The 23,775-nt window shown below is 33.6% G+C and overlaps 1 protein-coding gene across 6 annotated transcripts in view; it reads left to right on the top strand.

Annotated features, from left to right (window-relative positions):
- EPHA7 (EPH receptor A7) overlaps window positions 1–23,775 on the top strand; it is a 169,724-nt gene that overhangs the window by 6,411 nt on the left and 139,538 nt on the right. For all 6 annotated transcript variants that reach the window (XR_011521973.1, XR_011521974.1, XM_008521430.2 and 3 more), the window contains exon 3: window positions 2,444–3,113. Coding sequence is in view for 4 of the 6 variants with exons in the window: in XM_008521430.2 (XP_008519652.1) it covers window positions 2,444–3,113 (670 nt within the window). In the remaining 2 variants the exon portion in view is untranslated. The remainder of the gene's footprint in view (window positions 1–2,443; window positions 3,114–23,775) is intronic.

Genomic DNA, 23,775 nt, shown 5'->3' with positions numbered 1-23,775 from the left:
AAAAACTGACAGGTATTTTGCAGATTAGATATAAAAAGTGTACTGAGTTTGAGGTATGAGTGTCATGCTTTTCTTGAAAGTGGAATGGTTTCCATGAGTAAAATAGTATACATTATAGAAAGACATTCACAATGATAACTGAAACACCTTTGTTGCCAATGACAGATGTAGTCCATTTTCTACCATCCATCCATTAAAACAAATAGAGATAGAGGATGGTTTTTATCTCTAAGGACAAGGAAACTGATGTACGATTGCAGTATTTCGTCCATGTAATCCACAGAATGATAAATTATGACTGTCATCTTATCTTGGACTCAAATGGGCATTTTATGAGTTCAAAGTATCTTGAGTTAACAGTTGACTCTACAAATCTGTAGGAATCAACAGATAATATTGGAAAATGATGATTGACAATATTTTGCATATGTGAAGTGTGTTGGCCAATATGTGGTTAAATATCTAACTGCAAATAAAATGTTAATAAGATGCAAGTTTCTAGAAAATATTTTTATAAGCATATCATAAAAGCACAATATCTGAGTTAAGACTTCTTACCCAGTGGTGTCATTTGTAGAAATGATTTCAGTCTCTTAGAAAGAGAGAGAATAAAACAAGAGTTGGGTTAAATGCATTTATGTTGTCTCACTATTTGTTATCTTTACAATAGTTGTCTTGAAATTTTCCCCTCAGGAATAAATTTTTAAATAAAAATTAAAATTAACTGGATTTCATAGGTAGTAAAATTGATTTTTAATACATAGAACAAAATAATGTAATTCTTCTTGAAGTTAGAAAAATAAATTCTTGAGATATGTCCCTTTCCAATAATTAGCCTTGGTTTTTTCTAACTAGAGAACTGTTAAAAGCATATTTATCTTTGGAATTTTTGAGTATTTGGTAGATACCATTACTGGTTTTATTTTCTTTAATAATTTCAGTCTAATTAAGTGACTAAAATCTGTCCAAATGGATGAATTCGGATATAGTTGACTAAGTGCCCTTCAAACAGATTATAAGCATCTAACTGAAACAAAGGAAAATTTGCACATCGTGAGCTACTCACAAACTCAAGTTGTGTTGAGTAAAAGCTGAACATGATAATGGGTTCTTTGCTGCATTTGAGGACCTTTGATGATATGTATGATAAAACTGTAGCAAACATATAACATCACAAGAAATTTCTGAATTATAGTGTATTGCTGTTTGTCAGTCTTGTTAGTTTTCTAATCTAAGTAGATAAATTGATTCTCTGATCGAGTTTTACAAATGAAACTCATTATCACATGCTTATTAGTTTATTTTCCCATCTACTTTTCTTGAAATACTAATTTAAATATTGCATGCTCTGTGACTTTGGACTTGAATACTAACATATTTTTATATTTGGCACTTCAGATTGGGGAAATGAATATAATAGATGACAATTTCACTATTAAGATGTCATAAATATAAAGTAGAAAGTTTTGTAATAATGTTAAGAAAGGACATAAACTGTTATTTTAGGTTTTTAAGGCTATTTTTGGGTGAAATGAATTTATTTACTAATGAGCGAGATAGGTAACATTATACACGGTTTAATAATCTCTAAATTGTTACAAAGTCTGCTAAACTTACTTTCCTTTTTTTGTGAAAATATATGTTTGCTGTAGTATTCATTGTATCAGCATGTGAATGGACGTTTTTAAACATCTGATATTTTTCCTGTCATCGTGTTACTGAAATATGACCCAACATGCTAATTTGCCATGTACATTTGTCTATTGAAAGCAATTTATTTGTAAAGATGAATCATACTTTTATAACTATTTATTTATGATGTGGCTTTATGTACAATATTATATATAACACTGCAATAAATAAATAGCTCTGTAAAATGTTACTCCTTTATATCTTATTTTGAAAAGATTGTAAAAAATTCACATTATGAATATCTACATGTTGTGAAATGCTTTTATATTTCAGAGTACTCTTGATATTCTCTTCCCTTTGTTTTCAGGTACTCTCTAAGTTGAACGACAACACTTAAAATATCAACTGAGTTATCAAAAATTCTGCCATGTACCCATCTGTATATGCATTAAATGGTAATTTAAGTAATTGTGTTGTGTGCTTTAGTCTGTAAAAATTGTAATCTCAATGGAGGCTATAGACATAAGCAAATGTGTAAAAAGGAACACTGATATACTAGCAAACAAATATTAAACAAAATGAAATACTTGTTGGATGGAGAAACAATGCAAGCCACCTAAATAATGTTCCGCCATCAGGATGTAGCTGAATGGGAATCCTGTATTCTCAGGTTACAGTGTTTGCCGGGGTGCAGTCCACCTAACTCTTTCCAAGATATGCATTTGTGCTGTTCTAAAGATTCCTCATGCACTTTCAAAACCAAAATGTTATTTTTTGCTGAGTGACTGATGACCTTTTCTAAATTTTACAGTGGGAAGAAATTAGTGGTTTGGATGAGAACTACACCCCGATACGAACATACCAGGTGTGCCAGGTCATGGAGCCCAACCAAAACAACTGGCTGCGGACTAACTGGATTTCGAAAGGCAATGCACAAAGGATTTTTGTAGAATTGAAATTCACCCTGAGGGATTGTAACAGTCTTCCTGGAGTACTGGGAACTTGCAAGGAAACCTTTAATTTGTACTATTATGAAACAGACTACGATACTGGCAGGAATATAAGAGAGAACCTCTATGTAAAAATAGACACCATTGCTGCAGATGAAAGTTTTACCCAAGGTGACCTTGGGGAAAGAAAGATGAAGCTTAACACTGAGGTGAGAGAGATTGGACCTTTGTCCAAAAAGGGATTCTATCTTGCCTTTCAGGATGTAGGGGCTTGCATAGCTTTGGTTTCTGTCAAAGTGTACTACAAGAAGTGCTGGTCCATTATTGAGAACTTAGCTATCTTTCCAGATACAGTGACTGGTTCAGAATTTTCCTCTTTAGTCGAGGTTCGAGGGACATGTGTCAGCAGTGCAGAGGAAGAGGCGGAAAACTCCCCCAGGATGCACTGCAGTGCGGAAGGAGAATGGTTAGTGCCCATTGGAAAGTGTATCTGCAAAGCAGGCTACCAGCAAAAAGGGGACACTTGTGAACGTAAGTAACATGTGCTGTTAAAATTCCACTTTGCATTTTTTGCTTTTTTCAGTATCAGAGATATTGTAATGATGATTATTTGAACAAGGGAGTGTGCTCTCTACCGGCAGCCTGATTCGGTAGATCTTAGGCAAAGTCGCTATGGGACTTATCAAGGATTCCCCACAGTGATATCTGCACTAAACATATGCAATAAATATTGGTGATAATGATATTTGTTACTAAAATTTAATTTGCCCTGCGCTTGACCTAGAAGTCAACAGTTGCACATTGGGTTATAAGATTTAAGAGAGGAGACTGGACAGAGTGAGGTGACATTAATCAGGATTTAATGATATGTGATTCCTCCTCTTTTGAAACCCATATTGTCTGGGCTTGTGAGTGGCAGAAAAAAGGAGATTAAGCGGGCTGCTAATAAGAGCTCTACTGGGACAGGGCACACACAAATACATGCACAAACCTTTGGAATGATTTTTTATAAATGCTAAAACTTTGACACAAATTCATCATATTTCACTTGATAAATCTGTGTGGTTACTTCTGCCAAAGCCATATTTCTTTTCTGGACTGAGTAATAACAGGAGTGTTTCTCTGATAAGTCATGTTCTGGTGGACCTCATTGTTGTGAAAGTGGGCCAAAGTAAAGTTTTAGTTATCTTCATACATCAGCTGGACATTTTCTATTTGTTTTGAAACAATAATAGCATATGAATTAGTGAAACTTTTCCTTTGTCTTATAAAACTGGATTTTCTCTTACATGGCATTATGTGGTAATAATCATTGGCCTGTATTTTTCTATTTAAAATGATCTCACATAGACCTTCAAAATTGATAGATATTTTTCTGTTTGTGACTATCTTGCAAAATATCTTATAATAAGGTTATATTACTTTTGTCTCCTTTAACTTATAACTTAAAAAACGTAATACATCCCCCAAAATAACTTTTATGTATTTGCACTCCTAAGCCAGCAGCATAAATTTAATATTTGCAAATCCTAGTTAATTTAGAGGGGGCTGTCCCTAACAATAATTATTATACTACGGCTTTTTGGTAACTTACTATGTGCAGATACTCTTCCACGTGCTTTATGTATACCAGTTCACTTAATGAGGTAGGTATCATTATCATCTCTATTTTACAGAATAAAAAATTGCGGCAATCAGGGGCACATTGCTTGCTTGCAGTTACTTTAGTAATATTTGTCTTAGCTTAGATTCAAACTCAGGGCATTCTGATGTCAGAGCCTGGGCTTTCAGCACAATATTTCCCTGGTTTTCATCACAAAGCAGGGAGGATTCTAGCAAATATTACTCTGTTTCCTTGCTGAAATTGTCTTACTCATAGTACTTTGGTATATAAATCACATCACTTCCCCATACAATTTTCATTCTAGTAGATTGAAATTATTTAAAGAAATAATAATCAAAAAAATATTTAGATCTGTGTTGTCCACTATGGTAGCCAGTAGCCACATGTGGCTCCTAGGTTCTGAAGAAAGGCTATTCTAAATTGAGATGTGCTATAAGGATAAATTATACACTGGATTTTGAAGACATAGTGCAAAAAAAGAGAATGTAACATACGTTGTTAGTAATTTTTTCTATGTTGCTTACGTACTGAAAGAAAGATGCTTTAGATATATTGGGTTAAATAATATATATATATTAAAATTAATTTCAATTGTCTCTTTTTGCTCTTTTTTAATGTGGCTACTAGAAATTTAAAAATTGCATATGTGGCTCACATTATATTTCTATTGGATATGCTATTTAGATGGAGTAATTGAGCAAATATATTTTTCTGTCCTGGTTGAAGAGTTAAATACTTCCTGTAGCTGGTCCCTAGCATATAAAGTACCTACGAAGCAGCAGTCAAATATCATCCACGACACAGCTGACATTGTAAAGTGAGCTATGAGCAAACAATGGGGATACTATAGGTTCAGGCCCCATAGCAGCCTTCTCTGACACCCCCTGCAGGACTCAAACCTGTCTACCCCCTGACCTCTTCCCCTGTCGCTCACTAGCAGTATTTCTTATTGAGTGAAAAATCCTGCAGGTTCCATATATGTGGAAATCAAAACTGATGAAGATGTATCACTTTTAGTAGGCAGAATGCTATTCCACTGGGTGAGTATAGAAATATTCTTAGTGAACTAATCAATTCGGTGAAAGACAATGTTCTTATTGACTGGAAGTTAACAACAGTCACTTCAAAATGATGGTAGATTCAACAGTAACTATTATAGGAAAATTTTAAGAACGTACTCTTACACTTTAGCTGTAAAAGCAGCAGTTTCAGTAGTTTGCAGATTTTGATTGATGTGAAAGTGGAATTTAAAACTTTCGCATAAATTGGAAAACATAAAAAGTAAAGCAGGAATACTTATAAAAGTTCACAATTAAATTTGTCTAAGAAAAGAGTAGGAAATAACATTAAAGATCTTGCTCTTTTAAGGTTTAAAGATTTTTAAAGGAAATTATTGTATTTTTTGTTTTATTTTATATAATTTAACTCAAATGATTTCCACATTTACTTGTCAAGAAAAACAAACAAGAAGTATTTAAGTTCCATGTTGTAAGTATAGAATTTAGTAAGAAAAGTAGTTTTTTTTTTTGGTTTTTGTTTTTGGTGAGAAAGATTGTCCCTGAGTTAACATCTGTGCCAATCTTCCTCTGTTTTGTATGTGGGATGCTGCCATAGCATGGCTTGATGAGCAGTATGTACATTCGTTCCTGGGATCCAAGTCTGCAAACCCTGGGCCCCTGACACGGGGCATGCCACTGGGCCAGCCCCTAGAAAAGCAGTCTTTAACTGTGGTAAAGAGAAATATTTAATGTGAAGAGAAGACTCCAATTTCTTCCAAATGAGCAAAATCATCTCTTTAAATGTGGTACTATGAAAATTATCCACATTCGTCTATTTTGGTTTTAAGAATTGGAACCACATTTGAGTAACAAAATTATTGTCACCTGCAAACTACTTGAAGGTACTTAAAGTAAAATTACTTCACTGTCATCTACATTAATTCTACATTGGAATAGGTGGGATTAGGTATTAATAGTAACAGTTCATTAAGAAATAACGTGATTAAAGGAGTCAAGATGCCTCTTTATGGTTCAGATGAAAGAGTATGTGCACATTGTTGAAAGTCAAGTAAGTTTTTTATCACATGACTTTCTTAATTTTTAACTTTAGCGATGTTGACAAAGGAACTGAATACCTTCTACTTAACTATGGCACTATGTTCCTTTGCAAAAACACTTCCCTCCTTGGCAGAATTCCATCGCATGGCTGGGAGAGTGCTTGCCTCTGGAATCAGTCCAGGCCTGGCCTTATAGTATTTCTCCTGTTGCCTTTCAGTGATCCTGTTAAGAGTTTGAAAACAAATTCCAGTCCCATATTGAAGAAAACTGAAGTGTTTGGGAGAGGATGGTAGTGAGACCCTAGCCAAATGTGGGTGGGCAGCTACTTAAAGACAAGTTTATCTGGGCACTCTCTAGAGTGGCAGCCCATTGTGATGTTTGTTAGAGTATAATTTGAAACATGAACAACTATGAAACTGATCACGGTTTTCATCAGTTGATGTAAGAGCTTTTCTTTTCTTTGTGATTTTTGAAAAAAATAACCCGATTTTGAAAACCAAATGTTTCTTGAGTCTACTATGTGGAGAACTTCTGTCTGATTCTTTTAATCTAGTGCTTTGATGAAGACATCTCTTTACAGTCATTTAAAAATACATAATTACTGTTGGCATCCATTTTTTGTCAAAAAGTCCTTTTAAAGAAATTTACCATATGAGTTATATCGCAACTTCTATGCAAATGAGCCAGTATATTTTCTTAGGTAAAAGTGTAGTCATTTTAAAAATTGAGAGCAGATTATATTTTACGTATATAAATACTTTCATAAGATTAATAAAATTGTATTCTGAAATATAGTTTGCAATTTTTGGAACTTTTGTACAATTTGCTTCTATTTAAAAAGCAGAGTAGTATTTGTCAAAGTGGGGAGCTTGGTATTATAAATTGGACATGTGTAGTTAATTTGCAGTTTATACTGAGCAATCATGTTCATTTTCTCATTTAGTCCTTACCACATCACTAAGGGGTGAAAGGTATTGTTTTCTTTCTCACTTTTAACATATGAAGAAACTGAAGCTCAGGGATATTAATAAGTAACAAAATTGGATGAGAATCCAGGATCCTCTTTACCAGTTCGAATCTGTATTCACCACTACACCACACTGCTTCCTAAAATTTGTCCTGGACATCAACCAGTGGATTTTAGCACTGAAGGCCTGATAAAACTTTATTCTAAGTAGGATGATCATACACCTAGTTTGCCTGGGACAATGGTTGTACTTACTAATACTGCCTCTTTTTGCTTTCAAAGTCTTCTGATTTGGATGATAAAATATGTGGTTGCTATAATTGTGAAAAACCCAAGGATGTAATGCAGTTTACAAGCACATATATTAAAACATAGAGATGTATTTATATTCCTTAACTTTAATTTTCTGAATTAAGACAAAGATTTAGAAATTCCTTTTTTGATGATTTCATGAAAAGGGGAATCCAAATAATCATAGGTTTCTAATGTTCAATATATGTAATTTGCCTAATAGTTGATTCTTAGTATTTTCTATCAATAAGTGAACACGTCTGTCATTATTTTAAAAATGTATAATTTATGGATATATAATATGTACAATTCAATAAATTAAAATATTCATTCAATTCTATAGCATTAATAATATTAAAATATGTGTTTGTTGATTAGATTTTTGAAAGCCATGTTTTTTTCCACAGAAAAGTAGCATATAATTTATACTGTCACTTTTCATGATAACAAATGAGTCTTTATAATAGATAGTATTTATAATCAAATATATACAGAAATGTAAGATACACTACACGGTTAATAGCTCAGATGCTAGAGTCACAGAGTTTTGAAATTCTGGCTTCACAACAAATCAGGTGCAATAACTGGGACAATCTCCCTAAGCCTGAATTTCCTTAAGTATAAAATGGGACTAATAAAAATAGTACCTCCCTCATAGGGTTCTTGTCAGAATTGAATGAAATAATGCATGTCAAAACCCTAAGAATAGTATCTGGGACATAGCAAATAATCAATGAATGCTTGCTATTATCTAATTATTAATAATGCAACAAGGAGTTTGCTAGGTAAAGAAATCTCCTGGCAGTGAGTGAATGAGCATATATCTCATAGGCCACAGCTAGTTAAATATCCTTTAAGTTAGTAATCTCATCCTTGGTATTTTACCTAAGGAGGTATTTCAGTAAAACAAGGACTTTTGACATAACTTTTTCCCCCCAGCAATGTGTATAATTTGAAATATTGGGAATAACCTAAATGTCCAAAATTAAGTACATCACTTTGATTGAACTTAGTCCTTAAAGTATCAACAAAGCAAAATAGGAATTTTGAATTGTTCTATTAACAATTTTGAATGAAAAACTAAAGAATAAAATGTATACACTGATATTTAGAATTATGGAAAATATGCATAGGGAAAAGAAGAAATGGGAGCATAAATATGACAATGAATGTGTCAGAGTGGTAAGATCGTGGGTGATCTTTTGTTCTCCATGTTTTTAAAATATCTTGAGCATTGACTTTTTTTTAACAGTATAATTATAAGTTACATGTAATCTGGTAGCTCATACAAAGACAACTTGAACTGTATCTAAAAAATATGCATATTTAAATTAAGTTAGCTTCTGTATAAAATGCAGAACTTGGGTGATAGAGGAGTAATAGGTGACAGATATAGTTTAAATTATTGAGTACGGGCATAGATTCAAGACATTACATAAAAATAGATGGTACATTTTGTATGTTTTTCAGTTATTAATAGATGGCAAGAACTATTTTAAGTGCTTCACGTGTATTAATTCGTTTACTCTTAGAGAGAGAGGTTTTGTTGTGAGTGCCATCAAGTCGATTCCGACTCCTAGCCACCCTGTGCACAGCAGAGCAGAACTCTGCCTGGTCTTTTCATGCCATCCTCTCACCTTTCGGCGCTTTATTAGACCATGCTCCACTGCTATTCATACAGTTTTCATGGCTTATTTTTTCAGAAGTCGGTGGCCAGATCTTTCTTCCTAGTCTGTCTTAGTCTGGAAGCTCCTCTGAAACCTATCCACCATGGGTGACCCTGCTGGTATTTGAAATCTTGGTGGCATAACTTTCAGTATCACAGCCACACGCAGCTGCCACAGTATGACAACTGACAGGCGGATGGTTTGAGTCCTTTGCTGGGAAAGGAACCCAAGCTGTGGTGGTGAGAGCACCGAATCTTAACCACTAGACCACCAGAGCTTGCCAGGGAGAGAGGACTAACTCATTTAATCTAGGAGGTAGGCACTATTATAACCCAGTTAAAAGGAGAAAAAAAAAAAAAACTTTTCCTGAAGTTCTGCATTACTTATATATATTAAATTATATTTATATGTATGAGATATGTATATATATACATATATATATATATATACACACACACTTTTTTATGTAAGGAAACTGAGGAACAGTGAGGGGTGGGTTAAGCACCCACAGTCACAGAGAGAGTGGCAGACTTCTGTTTAGTCAAGGCGTTCTGGCTCCAGAATCCTTAGACCTGACCAGTAAATACAGTGGCCCACGTCTTTATAGATGAATGTTTTATTTATCTCAAAGCTTTTTTAATAAAAATAAACTTTCTTTCAGGATATCTTGAAAGGTGATTCAAATCTGAACATTTTCTTTCATTTATAATAATTTCAAAATACTTATACCTCTGTCTTTCCCAGCATCCTGAATATTTCATCTGCTTTGCCATGCTCTTTCCTATTCCAGTTCTTTCTTCATATGGCAGTCAGAATACTCTTTGTAAAACACAATGTAGATAGAATCACACTATTATTCAGAGAGCTTCAGGCTTCTAATTACTAATAAAAATTCCATATTTTTAGGCTGGCACTGAAATCCCTCCAACTTGACCTTAATCATCTTTTCTGACTTTCAGTCCCATATTTATCATACCTGAAGCCCCTGTTCCCTGGCCTGGCACTGCTCTCTCATTCTACCTTAAGCACACCCATAGATGTTTTTATGATGCCCTATTACTTAACATTTGGCCGCAAATAAGTGGAAAAACAAAAATCGTCATAATCCCTCCCAGTTACCTCTTGTGCCTGAATCCTGCACATCCCTAATTTCTTCAGTGGCCTCTTTCTTCCAGATTCTGATGGTAGTTCCTGGCAGTACTCTCTCCTGTTCTTCCCACCCATACCTTGCTGTTTTCTACCCGCAATGCTGCCTAGCCTATCTCACGCTGTTGAAATTTTGTCTTTCCTTACAGTTTCAAATTAAATGCCACTTATACCCTGTTAGATGGTCTCTCCTTGTAGATACTTATAAATACTTTGCCCTTTCCCTATGGGAATCATCATATGCTATCTGATTTTAGTCTGTAAAATTAGATTTTAATTTGTAATTTCCTTTTACAGCCTCTAAGCTTCTTAGCAACCCAAAGTTACATTTTTCTACCTACGCATACTTAACACAGTCCTTGTACCACTTCAGTCTTCCAATAAATGTTTATCACATTTCTTAAAGATGTAATCAGATACTACCCACTTCAAGACAAATCTTTTCTTATTTCTAATTCATATCACTATTTAATTTCTTGTTTTGTATGCCTAGTCTCTATGGCTAGTCTTAAACTTTGTGAGTATAACAACCTTTTATTATATTTCATTTTCCTTGTAGCATATAGCAAGATGATATGCTAATAATCAGCAAACATGGACAGGAGTCTGTTCCAGATAGGAGGAATTTATTTCTATGAAAATAATAGAACTATTTATATTTATTCATTGTCATATTCCCATTCTGTTTATCACTGTCTTTGTGTGTCTTTCTTTTTAATTTCTATCTCCTTCCACTAAGGAAATGAAAGTCATTTCACGCTCTTTGCTAATATCTGTGTCTTGAGAAGAGAGAGTTCCAAGAGCCTGACAACATTTTCTAAAATAAGATGGGCTTGAAGTATATTTGTGTTTATATTAAATGGGAAAGTGACTTTTGTTACAAGATTGTATTGTTTTCCTTCCAAATTGTATGTTGTAAATATTATCTTGAATTGCAAAAAATATAATAGAAAGAAACAAAACCTGAGAATTCAGTCCCTCAGCTAATATTACACTCTGTGCTGTAAATCAGAAATTATGTAAATTCAGTTTCGTGTCCTAATGTATTTCTTCTATTTGAGTTATAACTACATTACATTACAATTTTTTATACTCTTTAAATTATTCACTTTCAGAAGCTCATAATACCTGTTTTAAGACATTTTTGAATAGCTAACATGTGCAGACCTGGAACAAGTGCCATTCCTGTGCTCCAGTCCCCCAGTACCTTTTCTCAGGAACAACTACTGTTATCAATTTCTTATGTCTTTTAAAGATATATTTGCTCATAATTCCTTTAAAAAATATTGAGAAGGATTGTTGCGATACTTAAATTAGAATCATATCACAATTTCCTGCTGGAACATTGTAGACGTCGTTTAAATTACACTGCTTTTTACTCATCTTCGATCATCTTTGTATGTTCCCACAGTGCACTGAACATGGTAACTATTCAATAAAGAAGGACAGGAGGAAGGGAGATCTGATGAGAATGAGGGAAAAATATAAGGAAAGAGGAAAGAAATAAGAAATTAATGTGTCTGACTTAACTTTCTATGATTTATAAGCTCAGTATATGACTTCAAAATGTTTGCAATTTTCCTAACTTTGGCAAGTATATGGTCACTCTTTTATACTTCCAGTGGAAGTTTAAACTGGCATCAATTTTTGGTAGGAATGTCATAATACAAATCAGTGATACCTTAAAATTCTGCATTTAATTTGATTTTTTAAATCTAACTTCTAGCCATTTCCTCTAAGAAAATTATCACTAATATATGAAAGATTATATTTGTGATATATTGTGTATAATATAGTTATTTTGTGCAAGGAATATTATTATTTTCACAGGAGAAATTAAACCCAGCTATATAATTGATATTTTTCTCTACGTGCATAAAGATTTGACGCATGAGTCAGAGAGGAAAATTTCAGAATATCCTTTTATTTCAACTTTCTTCACATTTAAGTGAATTTAACTTATCTCATCCTCTGCAAAATAGCTCACAACTTTGGTTTTATGGAAGTGTGTCTTCATTAGGATATTTATGTAGTGTTAATATCTCGGAAGTAAAAGGTCACATGTACATATAATTTGAGGTTTTAAAAATGTAGTAACAAAAACAATTCAACTTTGAGTTTTGGTCAAATTAATGAGTTGTGGACATTATTTTTTCTTTTCTACCTGTGATATCAACTTTGATAATAGTTATAGAATCTGTGGGTATACATCAAGTATTAATCCCAAATAACAGCATTTCACCAGAATCCAGAATAATACATGCATTAATTCAAATAAATGTGCATTATTTCTCCCAAATTCTGTGGTTTTTATGAAGAAGTATGGAAGGCTTATTATTTAGTTTACTGTGTTTAGTCTGGGGTCAATGAATGACATAGAAAACCAAGGAAAACACATCCCGGTATAGTAGTTTGAAAATTTCTTAATGGTTACATTTTATGTACAGTGGATTCTGAATTTTTTCTTTTGACTCATTTACGTTATTTCCTGTTGATCATTATATTATCTCTTGCTTCCAATGTATTCGAAAATCAAGAGGCTTTGAAAGGACACATACTGTGTTTTACATTTTGTTTCAGGTGTTACCCAATTAACACCTAATTTAGTCCCTCACCCATGGTGGTGTCAGCCTCAGACCTGCGCTGAAGCCATTAACGCTGAACTACAGGCTTTTATGGAAAGCCTAGATCTAGAGAAGGAAGCACTGTGATGCTTTTATTAATAAAGTCTAATATTGATCAGATATAATTATTAACTACATATCCTGCATTTATCATTTATTAACGTTGGTCATGAATCTGTTAGGTTAATATTACCTACTCTGCTTTTTAAGAAGATCATTCTTTCTAGAAGAGAAGGATTAAGAGTGGGAGTGGATAGGTGTGGAGGGGTAGAATACATCTAAAGAATCACTACATAAATAAAAGCTTATTCTGAGAAAAATAAAGTGAATATTAGTAAGTTCACTATACTAATCTATATTTTCCAGTGATTTTTAAGTTCTATGCTTATTTTAATAGTATTTTACCATTAGCTAAACTAGTTCCCGTGTAGACAGTGACACCTAATGGCATTAACTTATCTAATGACCTTTATTAATGACATTCATTTAAACTAGGAGATGGGTTAAATAAATAAAATTAATTGATTTTAAAAGTGTTTCTTTGTATCTTCTACTTTCAACAGGCAAAATAACTTATACTACATAGTGTTGCTATTTTAGTTGACATTTTCCTGTAAAGTAGTTTTATCCTTGAAAAGAGATGTGAAATACTCATCTTACACACTCAAATATATAAATTCATTATAGCACAAATGTTCTGTGGGCATTCTTGTTCTCCTTAGGATATAATCTTTTCCAAGACACTTAGAATCATAAATTCTTGGAGACTGAATGTACCTTAGAGATTATCGAAGACAAAGTAGAAGGTTGGTTTTTTTGTATTTTTTTTAATACATGGGACAACTACAGACCTCGTTTATAGTTCTAATGGTTCATCCATAACAGATCCCAAAGTAAAATCAGAACTTACTCTTTTCAGTTTTTTTCCACTTCAGCATCACGCACGTACAACACGTACATACACACACATATGTGTATACATATATACACACATATGTACACACACATACACACACACACACACACTGCCCACCTCTACTCCCACCAAGAGGGGAAACATAACATAATGGAACAAAAAAATTAACTTAATTTTTTTCCTTGACCCATTTTTAGATTTCTAAATTGCTGTACACTAATCTCTTAATTTGTAAGTGCTGAATAGTTAAGATTTTTTTCTCTGTGGAAATCTCAACTGACAATTACAAAGAGGCTGAGAACTCGTATAGGATATTCTTGGATTATTGCATGTTTGAAAAAGAAAAAGCAAAACAAAATAAAGCTACCTCAGTAATGTCTCTAAATTTTGCTTCACAAAGAAAATAATTTATAAACAGACATTTGCTTCTTTATTTTCAAGAAGATTATTTAGGTTTCCTATACCATAAGAGAAAGTAAATTTCATTTTGTTTTAATTCTTGTAATATTTTAGCAGATCCTAAAAAAGGTGAATTTGCACAATTAGCATGTTTTGGATATTGTAACTGTAGTATATAAGTAAATGTATTTTAAAATGAGAACATTGAACACCTCTTACATTATCAGAAACCTAGGATTTTGGACGGAACAGAAACTCTGCTGTTTAACCTTGAGGTTTGTGACTAGATGTCTTCTGAGAAACCTGCAGACTTTAGTCCCTTGGTCCCTGCAAGGGCAGAGGGACAGTCAGCTTTCTGCAAAATCTCTTTCTCAAACTGACCTTTAAAATTAGCACATGCTATGCTTAGATACTCGAGTTGTGAGCTGGAGCTGGGAAAGCGTGTGACTTATTTTGTTGAGACAGTATTTTATTTTGCAAAGGAAATCTGGACAGGAACTTTTTAAGTTTACTATTTGGCCATGCTTCTTGCTGCATCTAATGTTTATTCTGCACAGACATGTATGAGAGAGAACTGTGTTTTTCAAAGCTGAATTGAATGGTTTGATCATTTTACCCCTTTGTAAATTTGTCCAACAAGACAACATTGCTACTCACTTCAGATTCAAACAGCTCTCTCATTGATTTTCAAGATTATTCACCAGGCCATCACTGGATGTGTAGTCATCCTTCTTTCTAATGTACTTCATCCTTCAGTGTGGTAAAGTGGATGTTCTTTCCCATCCTTGCTCGCTCTGGTTTCATCCTCCTATTCTTTTTTTTTCCTGCATCTTTTCCTATAATGTCGTAGACTGTGGCAATAGCTTTTTATTTACCTTTCAGAAAATTCTACACTATTCCCTGGTTTAAAACTTTTTAGAACATACCTTCCCATCTATTAAGTGGATTAAAATTGTGAAAGTATCTTCCTTCCCCACTCTGTGTCTTTATTTATTGAAATATAAGTATTTAGCTTGCAACATTTTGCCCTTTTGCCTTCCTTATGTGACAGTGATTTTACATATTGTAATTCATTGTTATACATATTAATTGTCAATTAATAAAAAGATTGAACCTTATTGATAACTATTACTCATTTGATCTAATGATGGCATATCTCTCTGTTTTGAACTATAATCCATCCTTTTACATTTCTGGTAGATTTCTTAATTAGATATAACAGGTAATCTAGCTTTTACCTCTCCAAATCATTGAGAATGTTCGTTATTTACAAAATTTTATAAAATTAAACTTTTAATATTAAGCTAAGGAAAGAATTTCATAATGGAAAGGTAAAATGGTAAATTTAAAAATAAAAATCACAAATCATAATATGTGGAAAAACTTTCATAATTTGAATTCCAACTTGTTTGTATTGAGCTAAGAAAATAAACGACAGTTTTGTCAATGTTGAAGGTTATAGTCCCTTTGGTAACATTTGGCCTGTGACTGCATAATTCTAGAGTCCCCACTGTTAGTCAATCCCATAAAGGAATTCAGTCAAGATGTGTGTATGAAGACCTAGTCAGTCTAATCAGAGTTCTTCATCCCTATTTTTTCAAAAAGCTGTAACAATTTCTATTATGGTATGTTTAAATCTAAGTTAGAAACGTGGATACTTAACAACAAAGGAGAGTGTAGTAATAATTTAAGTAGTTTTTCCGGCCAGGAAGGTAGATGGAGGGTGAATATGAAAGAGGAGTGAGGTTGGGATACTGACACAACTTCTTCTTATCTTTAGTTTTTTAAGGATTTTCTGTCATTATATCCTGGATCACATAGACAACAAACTATGTGTTAGGTCTGTAAAAGACAGCATAAATATTCAGGAGCCTGTGAATACAGCTCATTTAAGCTTATATAATACAAGTTGAGACAAGGTTGACTTTTGAAAAACAAAACGCTAATGTATACCAGAGGCACATCTTTTATTACAGCCACTTTTTTTTTTTCCATTTCCTAATGTATCAGATGGAAACAAACAAACAAGAAACAAAAAAACCAAGCCTGCTTTTGCATATAGGCTAATCTACACGGAAAATAATGCGCGTTTTATTTGTGTAAACCTAAAGGGCATGGTTATTTATTATTCATTAATGTCAATAGATAACTGTCACTTGCAGTCAGAGTGGAGTCTGATGGAACATTGACATTGATTGATGGACATGCCCCTGAGAAGCTGCATGGGCAGACTGCTTAGGTCAGTTGAACACATAAAACCATCCTGGATCCACATTGGCTGTCAGGAACCTTGTTGGTAGTTTTCTGTATTTTTTAAAAACATTGCATAATATCCAGAACTTATTTGATTTTTAAGATTAATTTTAGATTTTAAGCACATAGTTATCAAATAACAGTAATAACTGGTTTGATTTTTAAAAAGAATGCAGATTTCTGGTCTTTTGGTTCACATCTTAGAGGAATAATTTTGATTTTGATCATTCTGTTTTATAGAAATAAATAAATAAAATTAAATAAATAAAAATTGATAGTTGCTTTGCATTTGCATTCCTGAAATTATCAGAATTCTTCTTAGGGAAATGCTGTTTACTTGAGAGAATAAAAGTTGATTCATTGAAGTACAGTCAATATGATATTAAAAATAAAAGAGAACTGTATTCTTGAATTTATCCTTGAATGGATATCAACATTGTATGTTTCTTCATGGATTTCTCAACTCTAATAATTATGTTTCTTTTAATGATAGTTGTTAATATATCTAGAAAATATTTGGCTGCAGAAATTTTAATTGATAGTTATTTTCAACTATAATTTGTTAATTTTACCAATTTTAATGAAAGCACTAATACTAAAAAGTAATATGCAGCATTTCGGAATCTTTTCATATAGGCTTAATAGTTTTTGTTTCAAAGTACAGGAAAATGATCACATTATATTTTGTCTGCAGTTTAACAAAATGGTTAACCAGAGTTGGAACTGGTGCATCCTTATCTTTATTTATAGTGAAATTTACTTTTATTTTTAATTCTCTTTTTTAGTACTAAATATTGGTATATTTTATATATATATATATTTATTAGCTAACTCTGCAATTCCACATATGCAGATACGTTAAATTATGGTTTGCATGGAATAAATAATGTTGACAGTTATGTATTATAATATTTTAGATCTTCTGAATTATAAATCCATAAATACTCAAAATAGTCATTTTTTGTAAAACGTGTTACATGTAGATGTATTTGTATGAACTTTTAATCATTTTAGCATATGCATTTTTGAGCATTTGAATTTGAGGCTGGGTAATTTCTTTCAAATTATTCAAATATCAGTAACAAATCTTCAACATGTTAAAATAGCTCACAGCCAGTATGGAAAGGCAGCGTATAATTTATTATATCATTATAGCATTTTTGTTAGGTATTAAATATTTTTATGTATTTTTTGTCAGGGAAGGCCATGTTTCACATTGTCAGCCTCTAGTATAAAACGGAGTTCTGAAAATTATATAGAGTATTTTCAGGTACATACATTTTAAAATATGGTTGTCAATGACTACTTATATAAAGTGACTGGGAAGCACTTTTTTCCTACCTACTGAGTAGTTCTTCATAACTTATTATTTTATATACTAATTAGTCACCAAAATAATATGATATTTGATTTTCCATTTAGAAGTATACTATGAGATTATCTAAGGGTTAATTTCTACGGACAAATGACATATCACTTTCCTTAAAATGACATTGGGAAACTGAGATAAATAGTTCAGCATGTTCTGTGCTAACATGATGTTTGCCTGTCCAATTGCATCCTTTCCAATAGACAGCAGAGATGCAATTACAAAAAAAGACATCTGTGCCAAGATTTAGCTAGCCAAAAAGGGCAAGCTCTTGTGTTTAAAAGGTAGAGAATTCAATCGATGAGATGTCTGGACCTGTTAGCCCCAATAAAGCTGAAGGCCACTGGGACGCTCAGAGAGGGGCTTTTGTTGTAGAGATAGAAAGAGGCCCAAACTATGACACTTTAGGGGAGCAGGGTCATCAAGGAAGATCATCCATCTTCTTCAGTGGCAGCTTTCTGTCAGATTCTAACCCTGTTCAGTGGAGGAGCTGAGCCTCTACTGTTGACACCAACAGATTCTCAGCCAAGTGTAAATGAAGCTAATATTCATTGACCTTATGCATAGCGAATGAAACCCTGTGTGTCATTGGAGAAATAATGTTATCTGACAGTTCAAACAGTGAATGATGGGCGGAGTGTGTTTGTGTGTCTGTGTGTTTGTTTTTGTTGGTCAAGTAAGCACACATATATCCTTTAGCCACTCCGTGTTTTTGTTGATTTTGACAATCGCCACAGATTTACCATTTGACACTGATTTAACTTTGTATTATTTTCATTTACGTGTCAGGAAAGTTTACATGCAGAGCTTGACTGTGCTGCAGAACAAGCTCCTGTTTGCTTTCCTTTAGCTCTGATACAGTGCCTAGTCACAGCAAGAAAAGATTCAGTTTCTGCTAATAAAAGGTATAAATTTCTAAAAGAATTATGAGTTGCTAGTTCACATGTAAAACATAACAAAGCAAATATATTTCTTTATGATTATAAAAAGTGGATTGGTCTCATTACAGAGCAAGTCAGAAAGGCTCTATTTTGTTTATCATTTTTAGAAGATTGTCTAAAAGCTCCTTTTCTTTCTAGTTAGTAATGTCTGTTACAACCTAGTCGTCTTTTTTAGTCTATAAATCAATATATTCATATATTTCTCTAGCTAAGGATTCTATTTTAAATGGCATATTGTGCATTTCTCATTCTGAAAGGTTTTCCATAGTACTTAAAAAAAGTTCTCACACAAACGAGGATTAAAATGTACCAGTGGTCATAAATATCCATAACATCAACAATATTAACCCTGTACTTAGTAAAACATTACCACTGACAAAAATGGAAAAATAGTTGTGATAAATATAAAACAATAATTTTAAAGAATGTGTGGAATTTGAGGACTCAGAGAAAAGATAAGTTAAAGCAGAGTGCTACATTTTCAGAGTTCCCTGGAAGGTGATTATCTGACATGCTGGATTTCATGAGACTCACCAGACAGATCTGCATCTAATTGACATCAATCATGTTTGAACTGAAAATAAACAGTTGTAAAATGTTTGGAATCTGTGTATTGATTTTTGTTCACCTCATCAGTCTTGTTTATTTGTACTTATTAAAGGAGTGAACATGTTTTTTTTCTACTAAACTTAAAAAGACAGCGTCTGATCAGTAAGGTATTTTTGTCTCGCTTCTTTTTTGACATGTAACTAAAATCAGATGAGATCGTACACAAAGTTTTCTCCTGGCAGAGTTCCTGAACCTAATCATACAAAGACACTTAACATGTGTTTAGTCAAGGCTTCTTATTTTTTCCTCCACATTTTTCCCCCATGTCTGAATCTAGGCACCCTTCTAAGTAAAATGATGCTCAAAGACCAAAGAGAAATTACCCCCGTTGATAGTAACTTCACTCAGTTCTAACATCTCTCACTCATCAATTGTTTATCTTCTGCAGGATTTAACAACGAGGTATATATAGAACACAAGTATTAGAGTTGTAGCTTTGTTTATGAATTGTATGCAATATCCACAGTGAATAATTGTTTTCAAAGCAGTACTCTCACAAAGAGTAACTTATAAGGTGTGTTGTTAACGGTGGTAGTAGTGTTGCTGGTGGCGGTGGGGGAGGTTGAATTAAGCTGATTTTCTTATCTTTTGAATTGCATTAGTTTGTACAAAAGGCCTTCGAGATGAATCCAGTGGACACAAATACACAAAAACATGCTCCAGAAATTACAGGAGCCTCCTATTCTGGACATAAATTTACTTTAAATGATCTATACAGTCGGGTCCCACTCCTTCATAAAAATTTATGAAAAGCCCTATGGAGTACAGATGTAGTTCTGCTTACATTTTTTATATTGCTTTGTCATACGTTTTCTTGATTTCTTCAGAAATATCATTCAAAGAGTTTCTGTAATAGAAGAAAGTAGGGAGAATTGGTTGCGAGGCGGTGGATTTTGCTTCTTGGAATCACCGGTTCATGCATTTAGCCAGGTGTTGGAATCTAAATTGAAAAGGCCGATTGTACTTTATGATCTGCAGAAGTCAGATGAGTTTAGTAACACTAAGTTTAGAAACCAGTGTCATTTCATGCGGCTGCTAAGTAACTATCAGCCCCTTTGCCCTCAGAGCTTAGACTTCAGTCCAGAGCAGTCCCGCTAGCCCACTACAGGGTTTTTCATATGTGAATCGGTGTACTATGGTGCCATAGAGGCTTCTGGTAACTTTCCAAGATTACTCTTTGTTGAGTCATTTGAACTAGTGGTGTCATCTCACAGGACTTCTTGTCTTATTCTTAGAGGCATTGTTTGGGTTGGAAACTTCAAGACTAGGAAGGTACTAAACGTCTTCCATGTTCTAATTTAGTAATTATTGATTCATTGAGCTACATCCCTCAACATTATACTGGGCACTATATTCACATACAATATTGATTTATATTTCAGATTTTTAGGAGCCAAACAATGCCTGAAATAATTGGGATTCCTCAATTCTGGTCAGAAAGCCCTAATTGCTGAGGGCTATGGTTTGAGAAAAGATGCCAATGCAGAGTTATTAAAGATGCCAAAACAAATCACGCCACCTCAGTATGTATTGTGATTTGCTAGAACAGGTCTTAAAATGAGTTTCAAAGATCCTTACATCTAATCAGACTGTAGGCTCAAAGAATCCTTTTCCAGAATTGATTGTAATTATTGCCATATATTATTATTAAATGAAACGAGATATTTTGTCCTAACTAGTGTCCGTTTTGTGATGTTCTGTAAAGTAAGAGATTGCTACAATTTTCTTAATAAATAAGTTTACATAAGTGTTAACCAATTATTCCCCATAAAAAGTTGGTTTCTGTTTATTTTCAAAGAAAAACTGAAACATTTCAAATAAATTAATTCTAATTTTACACTTATGCTTTATTTTTAAGACCTCACCTGGGAAATATATGATATCAAAATAGACATTATGTTCATTGTTTTTAAAATAATAAGTAGTGCTTTATTGTGTAAGGGACAGGCTTGACATGCTTATATGTTTTGTTTTTGTTTTTTCTTGCTGAGGAAGATTCACCCTGAGCTAACATCTGTGCCAATCTTCCTCCCCTTTGTATGTGGGTTGCCGCCACAGCATGGCTGACAAGTGGTGTTAGATCCATGCCTGGGATCTAAACCTGTGAACTTGGACTGCCAAAGAGGAACGTGCCAAACAACCAGTATGCCATGGGGCTGGCCCTGACATGCTTGTATTTTTAAACATGAAAGAAATTACTTTGCATTTAAGCCTCCCCCAAAAGTCAGTCTTCTCCTTGATAGTAATTTTACATACTGTGTTAAAATATACTAAATGCTACTTTTCTATCTTTGAGGAACCATTCATGGAAAAATCAGGTAAATGGATGGCATTCAGTTTTAAATGCTCTTTGTTTGTTTTTCCTCTTTAAAAAGTAAAGAAAAAAATGTGGACAGGTTCTTTGTGATATGTTCAATTGGAGAATCATCAGGTGAATAATGATATCTTTGACTGAGAGCCGTGGAAGTTGTTTTGTCCTTTGGGTCAGTCTGGAGGGAAAACACCTACAATCTGTTGTTCCGATACCTAGGCTGACATTTCCCATCTCTCCCTCTCCAGGCAGCTGGGCAGAAGCATCCATGGCAACTGTGAAGGTAACCATCCCTTTGAGGGCATGGTGGATTTCACTTCTGAGTCTTCCCCTGGTACAGGGGTCAAGGATTTCTGGGGAAGCTTGACCTATGTTTGCTGTCAGAAAGAGTGGGTGATTTTCACTTTCTGTGCCCCGTGTCTCTGAAGTTACGTGTCGAGTGGAGTTTACTCTGTGCTGCTTTGTCAGCAGAGTTGTGGCTTTTTATGACCGTTGTAAGAGTCAGTTGTAAGAGATGGAAGGAATTGACTGTAAAAGTTGTTTCCTTCTGTAGAACAGGAGACGACTATATAATTATTAAAGATTTCAATTGTCCCATGTGATTTTTTAAAATTTTAGATTATGCCATTTTATATTTAAGGCAAGTGTGCCTAATGCTGACTGATGTGCGCCAAAGTATAAACATTATAATGAGTTGAAATCCAACTACAATTCAGATCTCAGGTTTTTAGTTTTAGATTTTTCGTCTGCTAAACCATGAAGAGTTTAACTTTTATCCCATTTTTAAGTAGCTGGAAGTTAAGTGAGGTAGGAGTAGGTTAGAAAAGTGGATTATTTGATTCTTATCTTTTAGCTAGTTAACTAACCAGCTTCCCTTCCTCCATTTCTCCTCCCATCCTTCCTCCTTTCCTTCTGTTTTTACTTATATTTATAAATATAATATACATAGTTCATAAATATATCGGTAGTTTTCTCAGGTCAACAGGCTTTGTAATAAATCCTTTCTTATCCGCATCTTTTCCTTTGTGATTGAGGAAATTGCTTCCTGAACAATACATGCTACTTCATTAGGCATTCCTGCCTTCCTCCATCCTGTTATACCAAGACATAAACGTTGACAGTAGGAGGTCAAGGCGCTCTGTTTTATTCTTGGTAACACCAGGTAATTATGTTTCACCGTTTGAATGTTGCAAAGTGTTTTCTGGCTTTCTTTTTCTCTATTGCCAGTTGTCCTTTTTTGTTTATTTCTTGGACGTTGGTTTCACATTAGTAGTTTTTCCAGTGAAGATGACACTGAAGTTTCCACTCAGACTTTTATACCTGTAATGACCTTTCTTGCCCTCTAGGTAGAGATGCGTGTTTTGGAATCTGTGTGAACCTCAGGAGAGCTAGCGACTGGTATAGAATTCCGAAGGGATTGCTCTCTCTAGAGTATACTCAGAGCAAGAAGACATATTAGGCTAGCTTTAAATATTTGTTGACAATTTAAATTATTGCCAAAATTTAATGCATTTTACTGAGAGAAAGTGAGGAAACTGACAGGAGTATAATATTTAGGGGGATTAGGGATTCTTCAGTGCTGCATGGAGAGTAAAAGATCAAACAAAACAGAAATATTGGACTTAACAGGAATTCAGGACTAAAAAGACTGTTGGGAAAGATGTTTGCAATCTAAAACCAATGCAATTTAGTTCAACAAACATTTCTTGAGTGCTTTTTGTTTGTATATAACTATGATAAATTTCTTAGGGAGAGAGAAACCTACATGAGTTTATAGATTGCCAAAAACATTTAAAATTAATAATGTTAACAATCCAGCAATGAGTTTTTAACTCCATTTGAGAAATTAATTTCTACCTTATTATTTTTTTCCATTTTAAAATGTCAAACCAGTAGAAAAGTAGAAAGAAGAGCATAATGAACATTCTAATGACCTTCAGACTCCCAAATTTTTAAAATCTTGCCACATTTGTGTTTGTTTCCCCATCCCCACACTTGTGTATATGTATTTGTGTGTGT

The sequence above is a fragment of the Equus przewalskii genome, chromosome 9, assembly GCF_037783145.1.
Source record: "Equus przewalskii isolate Varuska chromosome 9, EquPr2, whole genome shotgun sequence".
NCBI lineage: Eukaryota > Metazoa > Chordata > Mammalia > Perissodactyla > Equidae > Equus > Equus przewalskii.
This window is presented reverse-complemented; position numbering and strand designations above follow the sequence as displayed.